This window comes from Eschrichtius robustus, chromosome 15 (assembly GCF_028021215.1).
Source record: "Eschrichtius robustus isolate mEscRob2 chromosome 15, mEscRob2.pri, whole genome shotgun sequence".
In the NCBI taxonomy this organism is placed as follows: Eukaryota; Metazoa; Chordata; class Mammalia; order Artiodactyla; family Eschrichtiidae; genus Eschrichtius; species Eschrichtius robustus.
Window position 1 is genome coordinate 85,998,458 of NC_090838.1, and position 15,608 is coordinate 86,014,065.

The following is a 15,608-nucleotide window of genomic DNA, read 5'->3' on the forward strand; positions in this document are numbered from 1 at the left end:
GGGAAAAGAGGGCTCATCCAGGCCTCTCGTTTATCACACCGAAAGATGCAGAGAGCAAGAGATGGCAAGGGACGGTCAGACCTCAAAGATTTTATAGTCCAGCTCAGGGTTTGCAGCCCCTCCCAGTCCAGCCTTCTGGCTCCAGGGCAGTTGTGTTCTGGGGCTGAGAGGTCTCAACACCGGCTCCTCCTCGTAGTTCTAGCCACAGATGAACTGCCGGATGAACTGTTCCAGCTTTTCCTGATTGTCCCGGCTGGCAAAGGGGCGGGACAGGTGGAGCATGGGGCCTGCAGGGCTGGGCGTCTGCTGCAGCACCTGGGCCACAGAGAAGGGCTCTGAGCGCTCACCACAGGGCTGGGCCCCTCCCCTGGAAAACTGCAGTGAGACCTGTGGCCCCTTAAGCCTCAGTGTTTGAGGGCAAACGCTGCCTCTCAAAACACCCCCAGGGCCCCACCCGGGAGCAGAATGAGCCAGGGGTTTGGGAGACTGAGAGGGGCAGGAAAACTGTCCTACCTTCTCCAACTACTGTCACCACACCTATTCGTGGGAGACCCTGGGTAAATCCCAGGGTGGGTACAGCTAGGCTCCCCTGAGCAGCTCTTTCAGAGTATGGGAGTGGGAGGCAGGGGGACAGGAGGGCGGAGAGACCGGCCCCTCTCACCCCCAGGTCTCTGAAGGTCCAGACGGCACTGATGGCGAGATTTGGGTCCACACACTCTGGAGGAAAGAGAAGTGAAGGCTACGGAAGGGAGCCCCAGGGCCCAGCTCCTCTCCTGCTCTTGTCTAAGGAAGGGACAACCGAAGATTAGGGCTCAAGCTGGACCCAAAGGCCCTCTCTGGACTCCTCAGCCGGCCTTCCTGGAGTTGGGCTTTCGCTGCCCACTAGGGGGCGGCAGCCACCAGCAAAACTTCCCCGCCTCCCAGGGCCTGGGCTGGCTGCTCGGGACTCACTCACCGAAGAACCCTTCCTCCTGGGCCGTGGCCTCTAAGAACCGGAACAGCTGCTCTGCGTAGCCCGACTCTGTGGGAGAGAGAGGTCTGAGGCCTGGGGCCCCACGCAGGCAGGGCTCCCACCCTGAGCGCTCAGCCTCTCCTCAGGACGGCCACGGTCGCGCGGGCCTCACCAGTGTCTGGCAGCTGGCCCTGGTGGAGGAAGGTGGCAGCCTGCGCAAAAGCCTTGAGCAGCGGGCTGAGCAGGCGGCAGAGGAAGAGGAAGAAGTCAGGGCAGCGGGACTGCTGGCTGAGCTGGAGGGGGACAGGCCAGGGTGAGGGCAGCTCCCACTGCCTCCCTACGGCCCCCTCCCCTGATGGCTTCTCCCAGCGCACCCTGAAGTACCGGCCCTCAGCCTCCTCGAAGTCGTCGCTGTCACTGTCGGTAAAGTCCCCACTTGGTTTCCACAGCAGTTTCGCGCTCAAACGCTGCCGCCCGGTGTCGCAGGCTGGCCGGGAGCCTGGGGTCTGAGGGCCGTGGGAGCCATTGGTCCCTGTCAGGCTGGCCAAGGTTCAGCCCCAAGGTCCCCAGACCGGGCGCATGGCCAGCCAGGGAGGTGAAACCAGCACACGCAGACCTGGGGAGCCCAGGAGGATGCCCCAGGCCACACCTGACCATCACAGCTGTGGAGCCAACTTGCGGGGTGAGAGGAAGTGAGCACCCACCCTCAAGGGCCACAGCCCGTGTGGACAAGAAAGGTGGAGGGCGGGGCTTATGCAGAAACCCTCAGGTGCATTTGTCCAATCCTGTCACTATAGCTACACACGGGCCCAGGGCAGATGCGGTCTGACAAGTCCCAGGGCGGAGAGTGGCGAGGCAGGGACCAGGCTTCTCTCTCTGCTAGGCCAGGGGCTGTACGCACGCACACCCCCCCCGCCACACACACACACACATGCCAGAGGAGGAGCCCGGGCCGCTGTCACTCCGGGGGAGGCTGAAGGAGGCCAGACCCAGGCAGGGGCTTTGTCTCCAGCTGCCCTTCCTACCTCCTCGGCAACTAGGAGCCCACACTGGATGAGGCGGTCCAGCACCTCCTGACAGTAGCAGTAGGAAGACTGGCAGGGCTGGGGAGAAAGAGGCATCCATGTGGCCTCAGGAGAGCCAGGCAGGGGCCCGGCCAGAGACAGAGACCAGACCTACTGCCGCAGGACATCTTAGGGTCAGGGTTCGGGCAAGCGTGGGCCCCCTCCTACAGCCAAGAAGGGGAGGCCCAGGACCGAGCTGGGCTGGTGGGAGAGGCCTGACCTGCAGCAGCAGCAGGTCCTGCGGCAGCAAGTGCATCAGCAGCAGGATCTGGTGGTACAGCTGGTTCTGGCTCAGCAGCTCGATGCCCTGCAGCTCCCAGGGTCCCTCAGGCGGCACCCTGCCTGCCAGCAGCGCCCGCACGGCACAGGCTGGGGGAGGAGGGGCCAGACGTGAGGAAGGAAGCCATTCCCCTCACCCCTACACACATCCCACCCATCCCAGGCCCTAGGGACTCACCACCCACGGCCTCGCTCAGGAAGGCGGGCAGCAGCTCGGAGCTCAGGCGTGCCAGGTGCGTGAGGCCTGGGCCGGGCCGCAGAACCACCAGCAAGTCCCCCTGCTGGACGCGCAGCAGGGCCACGTGCGGCCGCAGCAGGCTCAGCGCGTGCTGCACCAGGCACTGCAGCTGCCCTGAGAAGCCCACGTCAAAGCCACGCAGCAGCGTCTCCTCTGTCAGCCAGGAGAACTCCCCCAGGAGCTGCGACAGGCACACGCCCTGGTGGGCAGTGAGGGGCTCAGTGGAGGGCCACGCCTCCTCCCCCAGGCCCCCACCCCGCCGTGCCCTACCTTCTGGTGCTTGAACAGCAGCAGCGTTGCCATGATGGCCGTGCTCATCACCGCCGAGCTCGCCGTGCTGGCTGGGGCCAGGGGTGCGGGGATGCCGCTCAGGGGCGGAGGCCCGGCAGCCCGGGCCCTCCGTCACCAGGCAAGCCTTCCCAGTCAAGCACACACCTCCCCGGCAGCAGCCACGTACACACCCCCATACGACTCCACCCCTGGGAAGGCTTGGTCTTCGGGTGCCACCCTCCCCAGTGGAGAAGTGGCATGTATCAAATACATGCTGAGAGCCAGGCTGGGAGCTCAGGGACCTTCCCTGCCTCTTGCAGGTCTACTACCCACCAACCCCCAGTCTCTGCCACAGAAGGGACATTTGAGAAGATGGTGATAACAGTGCTGTTAAGAGCCCCCTCTGTGCCAAGCACTGTGTTACGCCCCTTACATACATTGTTCAGTTCAGCTAATGTCACCTCAAGAGAGTGGAGTGATGCGCCTGAGGCCGGGCTGGGCGGCCGCCTGTGTGCTCTCACTTAGTGGCCCCAATCACGTTCTCCCTGACTGACCCCCTCCTCAGGGGCAGGGGAAGGTGTTCCACTCTTCTTCACATGTCCCAAGTGGGCCATGCAAGAGGGGGCAGGTACAGAAACCCACCTGGAAAGGAGGGCCCTGACGACTGGCCAACTCTGAGAACAGTGTTCAGGAGCCTCCCTCAAAGGCCAGACCGAGGTTCCCCTCACCATTCAGGACGTGACGGCTCAGCCTCCTGACCAACAGCTGGTCCTCTTCCTTGAGGGCCAGAAGGGGCCCAGTTACTGGGGTCCACTCCTGCTCCTTCTCAGTGTCGGGGACGACGGTACTGGGATAGAGACACAGATCACAAGATGAAGGGACCAAACCTAAAAACAATCATGGGGGAGCTCAGAGCTTTCTCAAAGGTGACGGTGTTTCCCATCCCCGAAAGAGGTGGCTTGTGTAACCCTAGTCCTTTCCAGGCCTGTGTGCTGTAACCCGCACTCAACTTACAGGAAAGGAGGGGTGCCTGGCATGGTCTGAGATGACCCAAAGTTATTTGGTGGGGGAAGGCTGGAGCTGGTGATGTGTTTGTGGTTCTGGGAGGAGAGGGTGCCAGCTCACAAGCCAGGGCCTAAGAGCTGCCTGCCTTGCCCCTGAGACCCTCATCTTCCTCTGCCCTTACCACTGGCCCAGCACGATGGGCTGCAGCAGCTGCTCCAGGGTCTGCCTGCTGCCCCAGCAGCTTCTGGCGTTGATGATGTATTCCTGCCCAGGACAAGGCTCTTAGGTGGTCTGCCCTGGCCCACCAGGACACCTGCATACAGCCCATCTGAAGTAGGTAATGCTATCCCTGAAGTGGCCTTGAGGGCCAGGCCGCCAGAAGCCCTAGACAGACCCCAGGTACTCCCAGCCTTGCCCAATGGGGTCCATACGTGCAGGGAGAAGGGCTGGGCCAGATGCACACGGACGCAGGCTCGGCGGCTGCAGCCCCAGCCTCGCAGGCTCCGCAGGACAGCCAGAGCTCCGGTCCACAGCCCCAGTGGGGCCGAGGCCTGCAGGGAGAAAGGGGCTAGGGGAGCCGGCTTGCCTGGGGCACGCTTTCTGCTCAAATTCATCTTGGGCCCAAACTGGTATATGACCATGACCTCTCCAAGCTCATTTTCTCACCTGTGGAACAGGAGAAATCCCTCCCTAGCAAGGTCTTTTGAGTATGAAATGAGAGGATGACTGTAACAGCCTTAGCAGGTGCCACAGGATAACGACCGTAGGGCTGAAATTCCTTTGCACTCCCCCCTTAGCCAAGCCCTGAGGGGAACTCAGCCACAGACACAATATTGTGCCTCCTCTCTGGAGACGGTGTCCACTTGGGTACCCAGGGCAGGAGGGTCTCACGTGGTATGTGTCACGGGGTGCATCTGGAACCAGGTCGTAGGTGATGGCCACTGGCACCAGCATAGCATCTGGGACGACGCCCACCTGGACCACCTGCACCACCAGTCCTAGCCAGGTCTGACCCAGGGCTGACAGCCGAGGCCCCTGAGCCCCAGGGGGCTCCTCCAGGAAGATGAGCAGGGGCTGCCCGCTGACCAGCAGCTGCTCCACAGCCTGGAAGTGGGTGGGGGGAGGCAGGTGTCAAAGCCAGAACGGCAACAGGCCCCCGTACCCTGGCCTGGCCCCATAAACAACCACTGGGCACAGCACTCACCGCATGGACTACAGCCCTTGCAAGGACCCCCTCAGAGCTGTCCAGGGAGAGGCTGGCCTCGGGGGGCAGGAAAAGTCCCCCAAGTTTCTTCAGCAGAGCTCTGTGGGGCACAGGGCAGATGAGGGAAGGCGCTCAGGAGATGGGACCAAGCAGGAGGCTAGTGAGAGCCTTGGTCCACACAGGGCCAGCCTGGGTCCTGCCTGAACACTCTGAGGCCAGGCATGGCCCTAGAGCCCACAGCTGACCCTCCATCTGAGCCCCAGAGGCTGGGGTGGCACAAAGTTGAGAGCAGAGGGGCCAGGAAGAGGGCCTCCGGGGAGCTGCTGCCAGAATACTGCCTGACATCCCCACACACCCCTGTCCCGGCCTGGGGACCTCTCCCTTGTATGTCTAAGGGCACAAGACTTTTACCTGAGGATTGGGGAACAGGTGCGGGGATCCCAAGCCACACGGAGCACGCCCAGGCCCTGGGAGAGCAGCACAAAGGGCAGTAGGATCCCATCCAGGAGTGACTTGTGGGTAGAGAGGAGGACGAGCGGCGAGCCCTGCTCCAGGGAGAGCCAAAGGGAAGTGCCAATCCGCCCCCCACCCTGAAGATGCAGGGAGCCGAAAGCTAGCGCCTCCAGACCCAGGGCAGCCCCAGAGGGAGGGAGGGAGGGAGGGTTCAGCTGAGCATTCTTCCTCTGAGCACATCTCCCAAAAGCAGAGGAGCTCTGTCAACAGCTTTTAAGGTAATGCATTGACGTAATGGTTGTTAAGACCATGATGAAAAGCCGTTAGAGGAAGCCTCGTGGGAGCACGACCGTGAGACACAAAGAGAAGGTCGTCAAAGAGCACTGGATTTTTCCCACCAGCTGATGGGGCTGGTCCCGACTCAGGGCTTGGCCTAGCCTCTGCTCCTCTGTCCCCGCCATCCCATCCCCGTCCCAATGGAGGGTGGGCCTTACTGCCTGGGCGGCCTTGTGGACCATCTTCATCTGGCCCTTGTGCAGCTGTACGTTCAGGAAGAAGCAGTTCAGGATCCGCAGCAGTGCCCAGCTGAACAGCCTGGAGAGCAGCACCCAGTCTGAGGCATGGCAGGGCGTGGCCCACGAGGCAGCCCACGGCAGCCCAGAGGGCCGGCCAGAACTCCTCTACAGTGGGCACTACTACTGTCCCCACTTTACAGAAGAGGAAAGTGAGGTTCAGAGAGGTCACAGAAGCTGCTGGGTGAGAGAGAAAGCTAAGTGCGGTGCTGGGACTAGCAGGCGGGCCTCACAGCAGAGCCTGCGCCGGCAAGTGCTGCCATCTCCCAACACAACCTCATGGCGCAGCTGCCTCCTATCAGCCTCCGAGCATCTCCCTGCCTCCATTTACCCCAAAGGAGACCACAGAACCAAGACTCTCTCCAGGCATAACCCGGCCTTGTCTCTGCAAACTGCTGGGAAAAGTGAACTAAAAAGGGAGGAGTTAATGATACAAGAAGGAAAGGGGATAACTGAAGGGGCAAAATCTCTGGGGAGGGGTTGTCCAGAGGCCCAATGTGGGGACTGGCTTTAGATGAGGACAGAAGCGTAGACGCAGGCAGCATGGAGATGTGCGGGACACACAGCATGTCCTCATCTGATGGCTTCTATTTCTCCATGAAGCATGAGGCGGTTGGTCAACAGAGGGTAAGTTAGAGAAGGAGCAGTCTAGACTGGAGCCTTGGAGAGTGCAGTGTGCCCCTCTGAGAATCACACTTATAAAGGAAACAGGTCCACCCAGTGTGTGTTTCTCTGGTGACATTTGGCTGCTTAGGTGCAGAGAAGGCAGGCAGCTGGGTTCAAACGCAGCCGGGTTGTGCCCAGTGACTCCTTCACAAGGGCACTTTCGTCACAAGGAGCCCTGGAATCGAAGCGAGGCCCGGAGGGCAGGAAAGACGGGAGGGGGGCTGATGGCTGGTGTAAAGGTGCTCAGGTCAAGGGACTGGAAGTCTCGAAAAAGCCAAAGAATTGTCACATGGAGGGCTGGTCGTAGGTCACCAACAACCTCTACTTCCTGTCCTTGCTCAGTTGACCTCTTAGCACTTTCAACACAGCCGAGCCCGACATGTGCAGCCCTGTGCCCTCCTTCCCTCAATGACTCACGCATCCCCCGGCTTGAAGCATCATCTATGTGCTAAAGCTCTGCAAATACATGTTCCTGGCCCCAACCTCTCTTCTGAGCTCCAGACTCATATATATGTAAGCAGCTGCCTCAGTGTCTCCACCAGCATGTCAGGTATCAGAAACTCTTTATGTCCAAAACACCTTTTGTGGGCCAAACTCGCTCCTCCCCAAGCCTGCCCCCTCCCCTCCAACCACACCACCAGGTGCTCAGCCAGAAACCCAGCTCTCCTGCAGCTTCCCCTTCCGCCCTCACTGCTCCCACTGCAACCCTCCAATCCATCAGTGAGTCCTGATAATTTCATACTGGTCTCTCCATCCGTCTTCCTAAGTTCTACTGTCACACCCATCCCTCATCATTACGTCTCACCTGGACTAACAAAACAGCTTCCCCAGATGACCTGTTCTCTACTCTTGACCTCAATTAATCTTGTTGTCATTTTCTGCTTAAAACCTTTCCATTGGTTTTCACTGCACTTGGAAGTCAAATCCAAACTTCTTGCATGGCCCTGCATATCTGGTCCCTTCTACCTCTCACTTTTGTCTCCAACAACTCTCTCCCTCACTTGCCAGCTTCCGACCACATCAGCTACTTGAGCAAACCTGGCCCTTTCCCGCAGCCATAGCTCATGCTCTTCCCTCTGGTAGAACTGTTTCCTCACATCCTCACCTCCCCAAGGCTGGCTCCTTTCCCCCTTTTGTCCCTGGCTTACAAGTCCCTTCCTCCCCTGCAGGTATTCTCAGTCCTAGCCCTTGTTCTGTCCTTCTTGCAGGCGTGTGCATCTCTCCTCACTCTAACCCGAGCATCCCTCCATTTCCCCAGAAGAGTGCCCTGCATCTAAGGAGCTCACACCTGTGCAGGACAGATGAGGGAGCAGGTAGTGACAGCAGAATGAATGTGGGAGGGAAGAGGAGAGCCTGTAAGATGGAGGAACCAGCCACCTCCTGTCTCTCTCCACAGGAACCTGACCTGGGGAAAGGTGGAAGGATAGAGGAGGTACTGGAGTCTAGGTCTCAACCAGGGGTTCCTGGGGTGACCCCCAAGCCCCAACCCCCAGGACAGATACACACCACCAGGCCAGCAGTGGTGAGAACGTGGGCTGGAACCTGGGGGCTGGCTCAGATCAAAGCCCCTCCCCCTTATCCAACTGGTCCCACTAAGAAGGCAGCTGTCTTCAAAAGGTCTCACAGTGTCCAGATCAGGGGCTTACTCAGACTGGTAAATTTACCACCCAGCTCCCCAGGAGGGGAGTCTAGTCTTTACCCAAGCCCAGCCAATGCTCTCTCCCAAGGGCAGAGGCCCCAGCCCAAAGCACCCTTCAGCACAGAGTTACCTGATCAGAATGGGGCGGGGTGGGGCCTGCATGTGGCCCAAGATGCGCTGTACCTCTCTCTTCACGTGGCTGGGCACCTGGCCTGCCCCAGCCCCTCCTGGGGCCCTCCCAGGGATGACATTCTGAACCCTGTGGTGTGGGAGGCAGTGGTGTCAGGCTGGAGCAGGCCTAAGTTCACTTCCCTCAGCCCCACAGAAGCCCCAGGGCACAGGTTCCAGTCTTCACCCGCCATCTTTAAGGAAGGGCCCCAGACCAAGCTAACACTCTAGAAACCAGCCCTTTCAATCAGCCCTGCCTACAGCCTTTGTCATCCCTTCAAGGATCCCAGAAGTTCCAGCCAGACCCCAGTCCCTGCCTCCTCACCCAGCGCTTTCCACGATCTTCTGTGGGGCATCCTGGCAGGGGGGTATGTGCTGCTCCAGTGACCACAAGAAATAGCAGAGCCTCCGAACCAGCCAGCCCCGAAACCTGGGCACAGCCCCCGAGCAGGGGGTAGATCTCTGAGGGCCCGCCCCTGACGAGGGCCCACAGAGGGCATTCCATCAGGAAGGGATCACCCTAGCCCCAGGGACTGGGAACACCTGAGTTTGGCTTATCATGGAGCAGGAAGAGGAAGCACCTGCCCGTCTGTGGCCTATTTCTACCCCTCTCCCCAGCGAGTAGGGTACAGGTTCAGGGCCTGAAAGCTCACAGAAGGAACTGCAGGAAAGCTCCAAGCCTGCCTGTCCCCACCTGTGGGTTGGGAGCAGAGGAAGGAAGAAAATGATACCACAAAGCAGGGCCCCAGCAGCCCTGCACCCAAGGGCCCTGCCCACCACCCTGCCCCACCCCCAGCTCTGACTACCTGGTGTTCTCCTCCTTCACCAGGATCACATTGCAGAAGCCTAGATCCATTATGCTTCTGTGGAAGAGGGACTCCTGCCCAAGAGGGGCAGGGACAGCATGTCCTTGGGGGGGCCTTTGCAAACCGGCAAAGGAAAGCCCCTGCTCTGTCTTCTGTGGTCTTTGCCTGACGGACTATCGAGTTTACCAGGAGACGGGATTATAGCACAGCAGTTCCCAAAAGATGTTTGACCCCAGATCCTGAAGCTCACTTAGGAAAGAGGATTCCATGGTCAAAATGGAAGAGCTGCATCCTCTGTAGGATCACCCTCTTGGAGAACAGTGTATTAAAGTCTCTGAGAAGTTCTCTCATCAACAGCAGAGAACATGTAGCCTAAATCCCCACCAGAACCCTGGGTCCCATCAGCACCAGCACGTGGCACGGACACTCAAGCATGTGCTGAGTGCTCACTGACTCTGAGTGGGCAGTGTCCCCAAAACTGAACAACAGGACTCATGCAGGCATAGTCAGACCCCAGCCCTCTGGCCATGCTCTACGCCTCCTCTCAAGCCCCTTTACACCTCCCCACCCAACTCTCCCAGGCCTGGGAGCCAGGAGCCAGCCCCAGACCAACAACCAACCAATACTAGTGCGCCCATTCCGTGAAAGACAGCAGAGGCTGGTGCAGGGGAGGGCTGAGGTTGGGAGACATAAAGGAAGCTGCTTCCCAAAGCCGCGGGAGCCATGGCTCCCAGAACCAAGCTTCACAAGGTAGGGCCTGGCTCCACCATCACTCACCCAGCTCTTGGGGGTGCAGGTCTGGCAGCAGCGACCCACAAAGGGGCGGTACTTCCCCAAGAATGGGGTGACAGCCTCCAGCTTCATCCCAAAACCTGAGGACCACAGGCTGGTCTGGAAAAGGGCCACAGGGAGAGATGAGAGGACTCAAAGTCCTTGGCAGAGGGAGGGAGGCTCCAGGAGTGAGGGGCACAGGACGGGAGGTGGGAGGGCAGAGGGTGTTCTGGGAATGGGAAAGGCTACACTACCTCCCGACCATTCTGGCTGCTTCTCTGCTGGGTTTGGAGTCTGGCTTCCAACATGGTGTCCACGGGGTCTATAACATCTGGGAACCAGCCACTTCTGCCTCTCTCTCTCTCCAGAGGAACCTGACCTGGGGAGAGGAAGAAGGATGGAGGAGGTACTGGAATCTGGGCCACAACCAGGGGCTCCTGGAGTGAGCCCCATCCCCCCACCCCAGGACAGACAGACAACACCCAGGCCGGCAGTGGTGAGAACCAGGGCTGGAATCTGGGGGCTGGCTCAGACCAAAGCTTTCCCCCCCCAACATCCGACTGGTCCCACCAAGGAGCCAACTATCCTCAAAAGGTCTCAGAGTGTTCAGATCAGGGCTCCCTCAGGCTAACATGAAGGAGATTGTTTGTCTCACCATCCACACCCACCCTGCCATCTCACGGCACAGATGGGCCTGTACTAGAGACTCAAACCCTTTCTGTGCACAGGGAAGGAACAAGGCTGGCCTGGCAGGAAGGAGGCGTGAGACTGCCAAAGAGGAACAGGACCATTGTCACGAGACCACCAGGTCCTGCTCAGATGGTCTTCCCCTCGGCACCAGAAGACAGCGCTTTATCCACTGAATCATTACAGCAATGTGGGCCTGGGGTACTAGATGGGGGACAGGTGGGGGGTCAGAACACAGAGAGATGCCACACGGACCTGTTCCCAAGGAATGGTCTCCTGGCTGGGGATAAGACAGACTTTTCCACAGCTGGTATCCTCTTACATAGCACTCTCCAGAGAAGACCCCACTAGGTATCTCCTCAGCCTCCTCCTTCCTACCACAATATAACATCTAGCTTCCATAGGACAGCACTGAACCCCTCCCAGGCCAGAAATTGGGCCCTAAAAACCCTTCCACCCTGATCTCTCACCACGTCCCTGATGGGTAGGCTGATTCAGTTATTTACGTTATCCCTAACCCCACTACAGGGCACATACCTACCTAGGAGTGCCTTCTCCCTTCCCTACCACTTCCCCAAATTCTGCCCACGGCTCTAAGTCCGTGATGCCTCTGCATCACCTTCTAGATTTTTCCTCTCTTCCTTGGTTCCCCCAGCCCAAGCTTGCCGGGCAAGAAGCCTTCTCCAGGGCTGAGACTTCATTTCCCCACATCATCTGAAAGTATCCTGAGGGCAAGAGCTGCAACTGACTCATCTCTGTACGCCCAGCGGCTCGCCCTGCCCAGAGGAGGGACCCAGGAAATGCTAGATGACTGACTGTAACTTCCTCTCCCAGAGTTCCTCTGGGTCTCTCCTCCTCTCCCCAGTCAGCAGTTTAGAACCATGAGGCCAAAGCAGTACCAGGATCACAATTCCCCAGTGCACGGCTCTGGTAGCCTCATCCCAAATGCCCTTCCTCCTTTGAAAATGTTCTCACAGCCCCAGTCACAGACACTTGGCACAGGGAGTCCCCAAGCCCAGGCTGCAATCTGAGGAGTCCTGCCGGCTTTGCAAGGAGGATGTCTGCTCCCCAGCCTCAGAACAACCCCACTCTCAAACCCAACCCCACTAGATCTGTGCTAACCCTAAAAGACAAGGCACGGGGTAACTCCCAGTCGCCAACCAAGTCAACTACTCAGCTCACATAATCCAGAGGTCAGTTCTGGGATAGATCTTTCTAGCACCCAAGCCCCCCCAAATGGGGATCTCTCCGTCAGTCTATAGCTCTTGCCTGGACGCCCCTCCCCGCAGGACATCTACAGCAGAGGCGCCAAACTGGCTGCCTGAGGGCCAAATGCAATTCACAGATGTATTTTCTTTGGCCCTGCAATGACGAATTAACCTCAACATTCAAAACTAGAGAGCTTATTTAAAAAACAAAACAAAACAAAACAAAACCGGGGTCTCCAGCGGCTGTTGTTAAAATACCCCTGAGACCTGACGTCTCTGGCATGCACCCCACAGGGCCTCCGCTGGCCGGAGCCCAGCGCCACTGTCCCTATGTCCCTTTGGCCCCGCAGCACGTGCCCTCCCGTGTGCCGCCGCGTCAATCACACCTAACGCCTGGCACCTGTGCGCATCTGAGCTTGACCAAAGAATCACATCCAAACCCCTTCCCCTATCTGGGATGTCTGTTCCCTACAAAGAACCACGGCTTGAACATGACCTCTTCACCCCTCGGCCCGCACCCGGGGGCGGGGGCAGGGGGGGACTCAGAACTCGGGGCCCTCACAGACCCACGGCGAGCGTTCCCTGAGCTGCCCCGAGACGGAAGAAAGGGCGTCTGCCGCACCGGCCCTGGGTCCAGGGTGACGAGAGGCCAAGGACCACGCACAGCAGGTCTCTCTGAGGGGCTGCCCCTGAGGGGCTGCCCCTCAGGCCACGGACCCCACAGTGGGGTTCACCTGCACAGCGAGCCCTACAGGGCCGGTGCTCCGTCCAACCCTTGCCAAGCCCCACAGAGGCCCTCCGAGTCGGCGCCCGAAGCGGGAAGGCCCCTGGGTGGCCCTGGGCCTGGTGCGACCCGGCCCAGTCCCGGAGCGATCCCAGCGGGTCTCACCTCACACCAGCCGCCGACTCCCGCCAAAGCAGCAGCCGAAAAGTGCCGGCGGGCGACCTCTGCGCGCCGTCTGAAAGGCAGCTCTGAGAGCCAATTGGGACGCGCGCTGGGCCCAAAGCCCCGCCCCTGGCGTGCTGCAGCGCCGCACGCTGCGTGACCACGCGGCCTTGGCTGCGGACAGGCGGGGCTGCCTGTGTGGGCGGGGTTGGGGGCAGCGTGAGTGGCCGTGGCGCCTCAGTGAGTCCCAAGCCGTGTGCTGCTCGCCTTCCCAGGTGGACCCCCCCCCCCCGCAGGTGCGTGGGGACCCCTGGAGGCGTCCGCGAGACCTGGGGTACCCGAAGGATAAGGACGCGTGGGCCGCCAGGTTCTAATGAAAGAGGTTCCCAGGGTACACGTGCTGCCAAGTTGGAGTGTAGGCTCTCGCAATATCCCGAGCTGGGGACACTTCGAAAAGAGATCACCAGAAGCCAGTTTTGTTTCGTGAAAAACAAGTCAGGCCTCCTCTGTGTCATTTCCTTTGTTGATTAGAACCCTAGACCACAGTCAGGAACTTAATGCAGTCACGAGGTGCCCGAGTTTCAGCTGGCCCTGTGACCAGTGTGCTTATTCGTATGGTTACTTGATTAATACCCGACTCCTGTCTCCGCCCTAACTTCAGGTGAACGAGGACTGTATAGGTTCATTCATGTTTTGATTGTTCCCAGCACACAGCAGGGGACCAGCAAGTAGTAGGCCAGGCTTACAGAATAAATGAAGGAGGGGATGATTGTGCTTTGTTCTTACACTGCCCTCCATGTAATGACAGCCAGAGAATCCCACAGTTTCAGAACACTGTGACACTGAGCTGGGTTCACACCCCCACCTACTCTCTGACTCGCCAGCCCTGATCTGACTGCCCTCACCCTTCCCCTCCAGGGTGTGGCCATTCCTCTACTTTCTTTGTGCCGTTTTGTGTCTATCTACGCAGGCTATATGTTTCTGTCTGTTCACTTTAACCCAGGTTGCAATGTCCTTTTAGCATTTTCAGAATCCATTTTGTCCCCCATCTTACCCTTCTTTTGTATCAGGGTACACTTCAGCTTCAGAATCTGGAAAAAAAAAAAAAAAAAAAAACCAAAAAACCCAAGACCACCTTTAATTAGAAGTAAGTTGCCTCCTAAGAGTACAGACTTGCATTGACCTGAGGCGCCTTTGTTCTGGGAACGCCGTCTGTGTAGGCAGTTGAGTTTCACAGCTGCCTGTAGGCCCCCACCATTCCTTCTTAGGGAGACTTAACGCTCAGAAGTAGCCCCAGACAGATGCTTCAGACTTGAAAGTTGCACGGATTGTGATGGCAGACACCAGGTCTGTCATCTAGCAGAGTTTCTGTCCTCAGTCCTGTTGCTTCTTTGGAAGAAATGTGTTTTGTTTGTGTTGTTGGCTGCAGTTTGGACATTTAAAAAGAAGCACATCTCTCAGACCTGCATCTTGGTTGGGATACTGAGAATTCAGTGTGCTCATCAAACGGTGCGCAGAAAACATGGAGCTGCCATGCAGCAAGACCTGCCGGCCGGCTGCCGTGCAGACTGACTGGCTGACCAGACCTCAGGGGAAACAGAGAAACTCACTGGGGCTTGGCCCTACCTGAACTGGACCTCGGGAGCCCCACCCTGGGCTCAGGCCAGACCGAATCACCCAGAATGTCCTGACACATGCAACTGGGTCCCTGGGCCCAGAGGGACAGAGGCCCGCCCTGTGGTTGGGGGCCAGTGTTCCCTGAATTAGATGGGCTTTCCTTCTGTACGTCACCTGGAAAAGAGGACTTAGGCTGGCATTCATCTGGGCAGAGGGGCTCTGGCCCCTCTCTCTAGGGCTCAGCAGGGTGTGTCCTCCCTGTTGCCTGACTTGGCTGAATAGAGGGAGTTGGTGCTAAGGAACATTCCAGGCCCTCTCTTCCTTCCCCCTTGGAGATTTCCTCCCTAGCATTGATTTATCAAACTATCTAGTTCCTGCTAATTGCTGGATGGGCACAGATTGGGGGTGTAGACACTCCCCAAGTAGTCATCTCACGCTCTTGGCAGGGGTGGCCCAATATATGACGATGTCAGTTCTCCCTCAATTAATCTAAACTTCACTGTAATCTCAATAACAATTCCAGCTATGTAAACTTACTCTGAAATCTGTGAGGAGAAATAAAGGTCTATAGATGCCTGCGTGAAATGGGGGTGGGCAGGAAACTCACTCCCATAGATATTCAGGTATACGACAATGATGTCGTTTTAAAAATAAACAAACAAAAAAACAATATGGTGTTCATGAAAGAATAGACAACCTGCTGGGACAGCATGGAGAGTTCAGAGTTGGATCTCTGGTTATAGGGGAGCTTAGTATGTGATAGGAGGTGCATCACAAGCCAGTGGGGAAAGAGTTGTTATTATTGGGAAAACTCTGACTCACTTTATAGAGAAAAATGATGTTATCCCATACAAGGTGGATACTCAGATGGTGGATTAAAGAATCAATGTGGGGACTTCCCTGGTGGCGCAGTGCTTAGGAATCCGCCTGCCAATGCAGGGGACACGGGTTCGAGCCCTGGTCCGGGAAGATCCCACATGCCGTGGAGCAACGAAGCCCATGCGCCACAGCTACTGAGCCCATGTGCCACAACTACTGAAGCCCGTGCGCCTAGAGCTCGTGCTCCGCAAGAAGAGAAGTCACCGCAATGAGAAGCCCGCGCACCGCAACGAAGAGTAGCCCC

General features: G+C 58.3%; 1 protein-coding gene across 4 annotated transcripts; it reads right to left on the bottom strand.

The window, feature by feature from the left end:
* Positions 1 to 80: 80 nt before the first annotated feature.
* Positions 81 to 10,398, bottom strand: GPAT2 (glycerol-3-phosphate acyltransferase 2, mitochondrial). Of its 4 annotated transcripts, XM_068564480.1 has the most exons (21): positions 10,342 to 10,398; positions 10,094 to 10,207; positions 9,317 to 9,390; positions 8,836 to 8,940; positions 8,473 to 8,601; positions 5,960 to 6,059; positions 5,424 to 5,557; positions 5,013 to 5,112; positions 4,700 to 4,912; positions 4,240 to 4,359; positions 3,990 to 4,072; positions 3,532 to 3,650; positions 2,804 to 2,874; positions 2,474 to 2,714; positions 2,237 to 2,385; positions 1,978 to 2,055; positions 1,327 to 1,458; positions 1,125 to 1,245; positions 956 to 1,021; positions 662 to 717; positions 81 to 315 (listed from the first exon to the last, which is right to left on the bottom strand). In XM_068564480.1, exons 1-21 carry the CDS (start codon positions 10,393 to 10,395, stop codon positions 199 to 201), a joined length of 2,376 nt encoding a protein of 791 aa, XP_068420581.1. In that variant the 5' UTR covers positions 10,396 to 10,398; the 3' UTR covers positions 81 to 198. The 4 variants fall into 4 exon arrangements, with proteins under 4 accessions (XP_068420581.1, XP_068420578.1, XP_068420579.1 ...); XM_068564477.1 differs by lacking the exons at positions 81 to 315; positions 662 to 717 and having other exon boundaries at positions 1,337 to 1,458; positions 2,474 to 2,732; positions 10,342 to 10,395; XM_068564478.1 differs by lacking the exons at positions 81 to 315; positions 662 to 717; positions 1,125 to 1,245; positions 1,327 to 1,458 and having other exon boundaries at positions 986 to 1,021; positions 10,342 to 10,395.
* Positions 10,399 to 15,608: the final 5,210 nt, after the last annotated feature.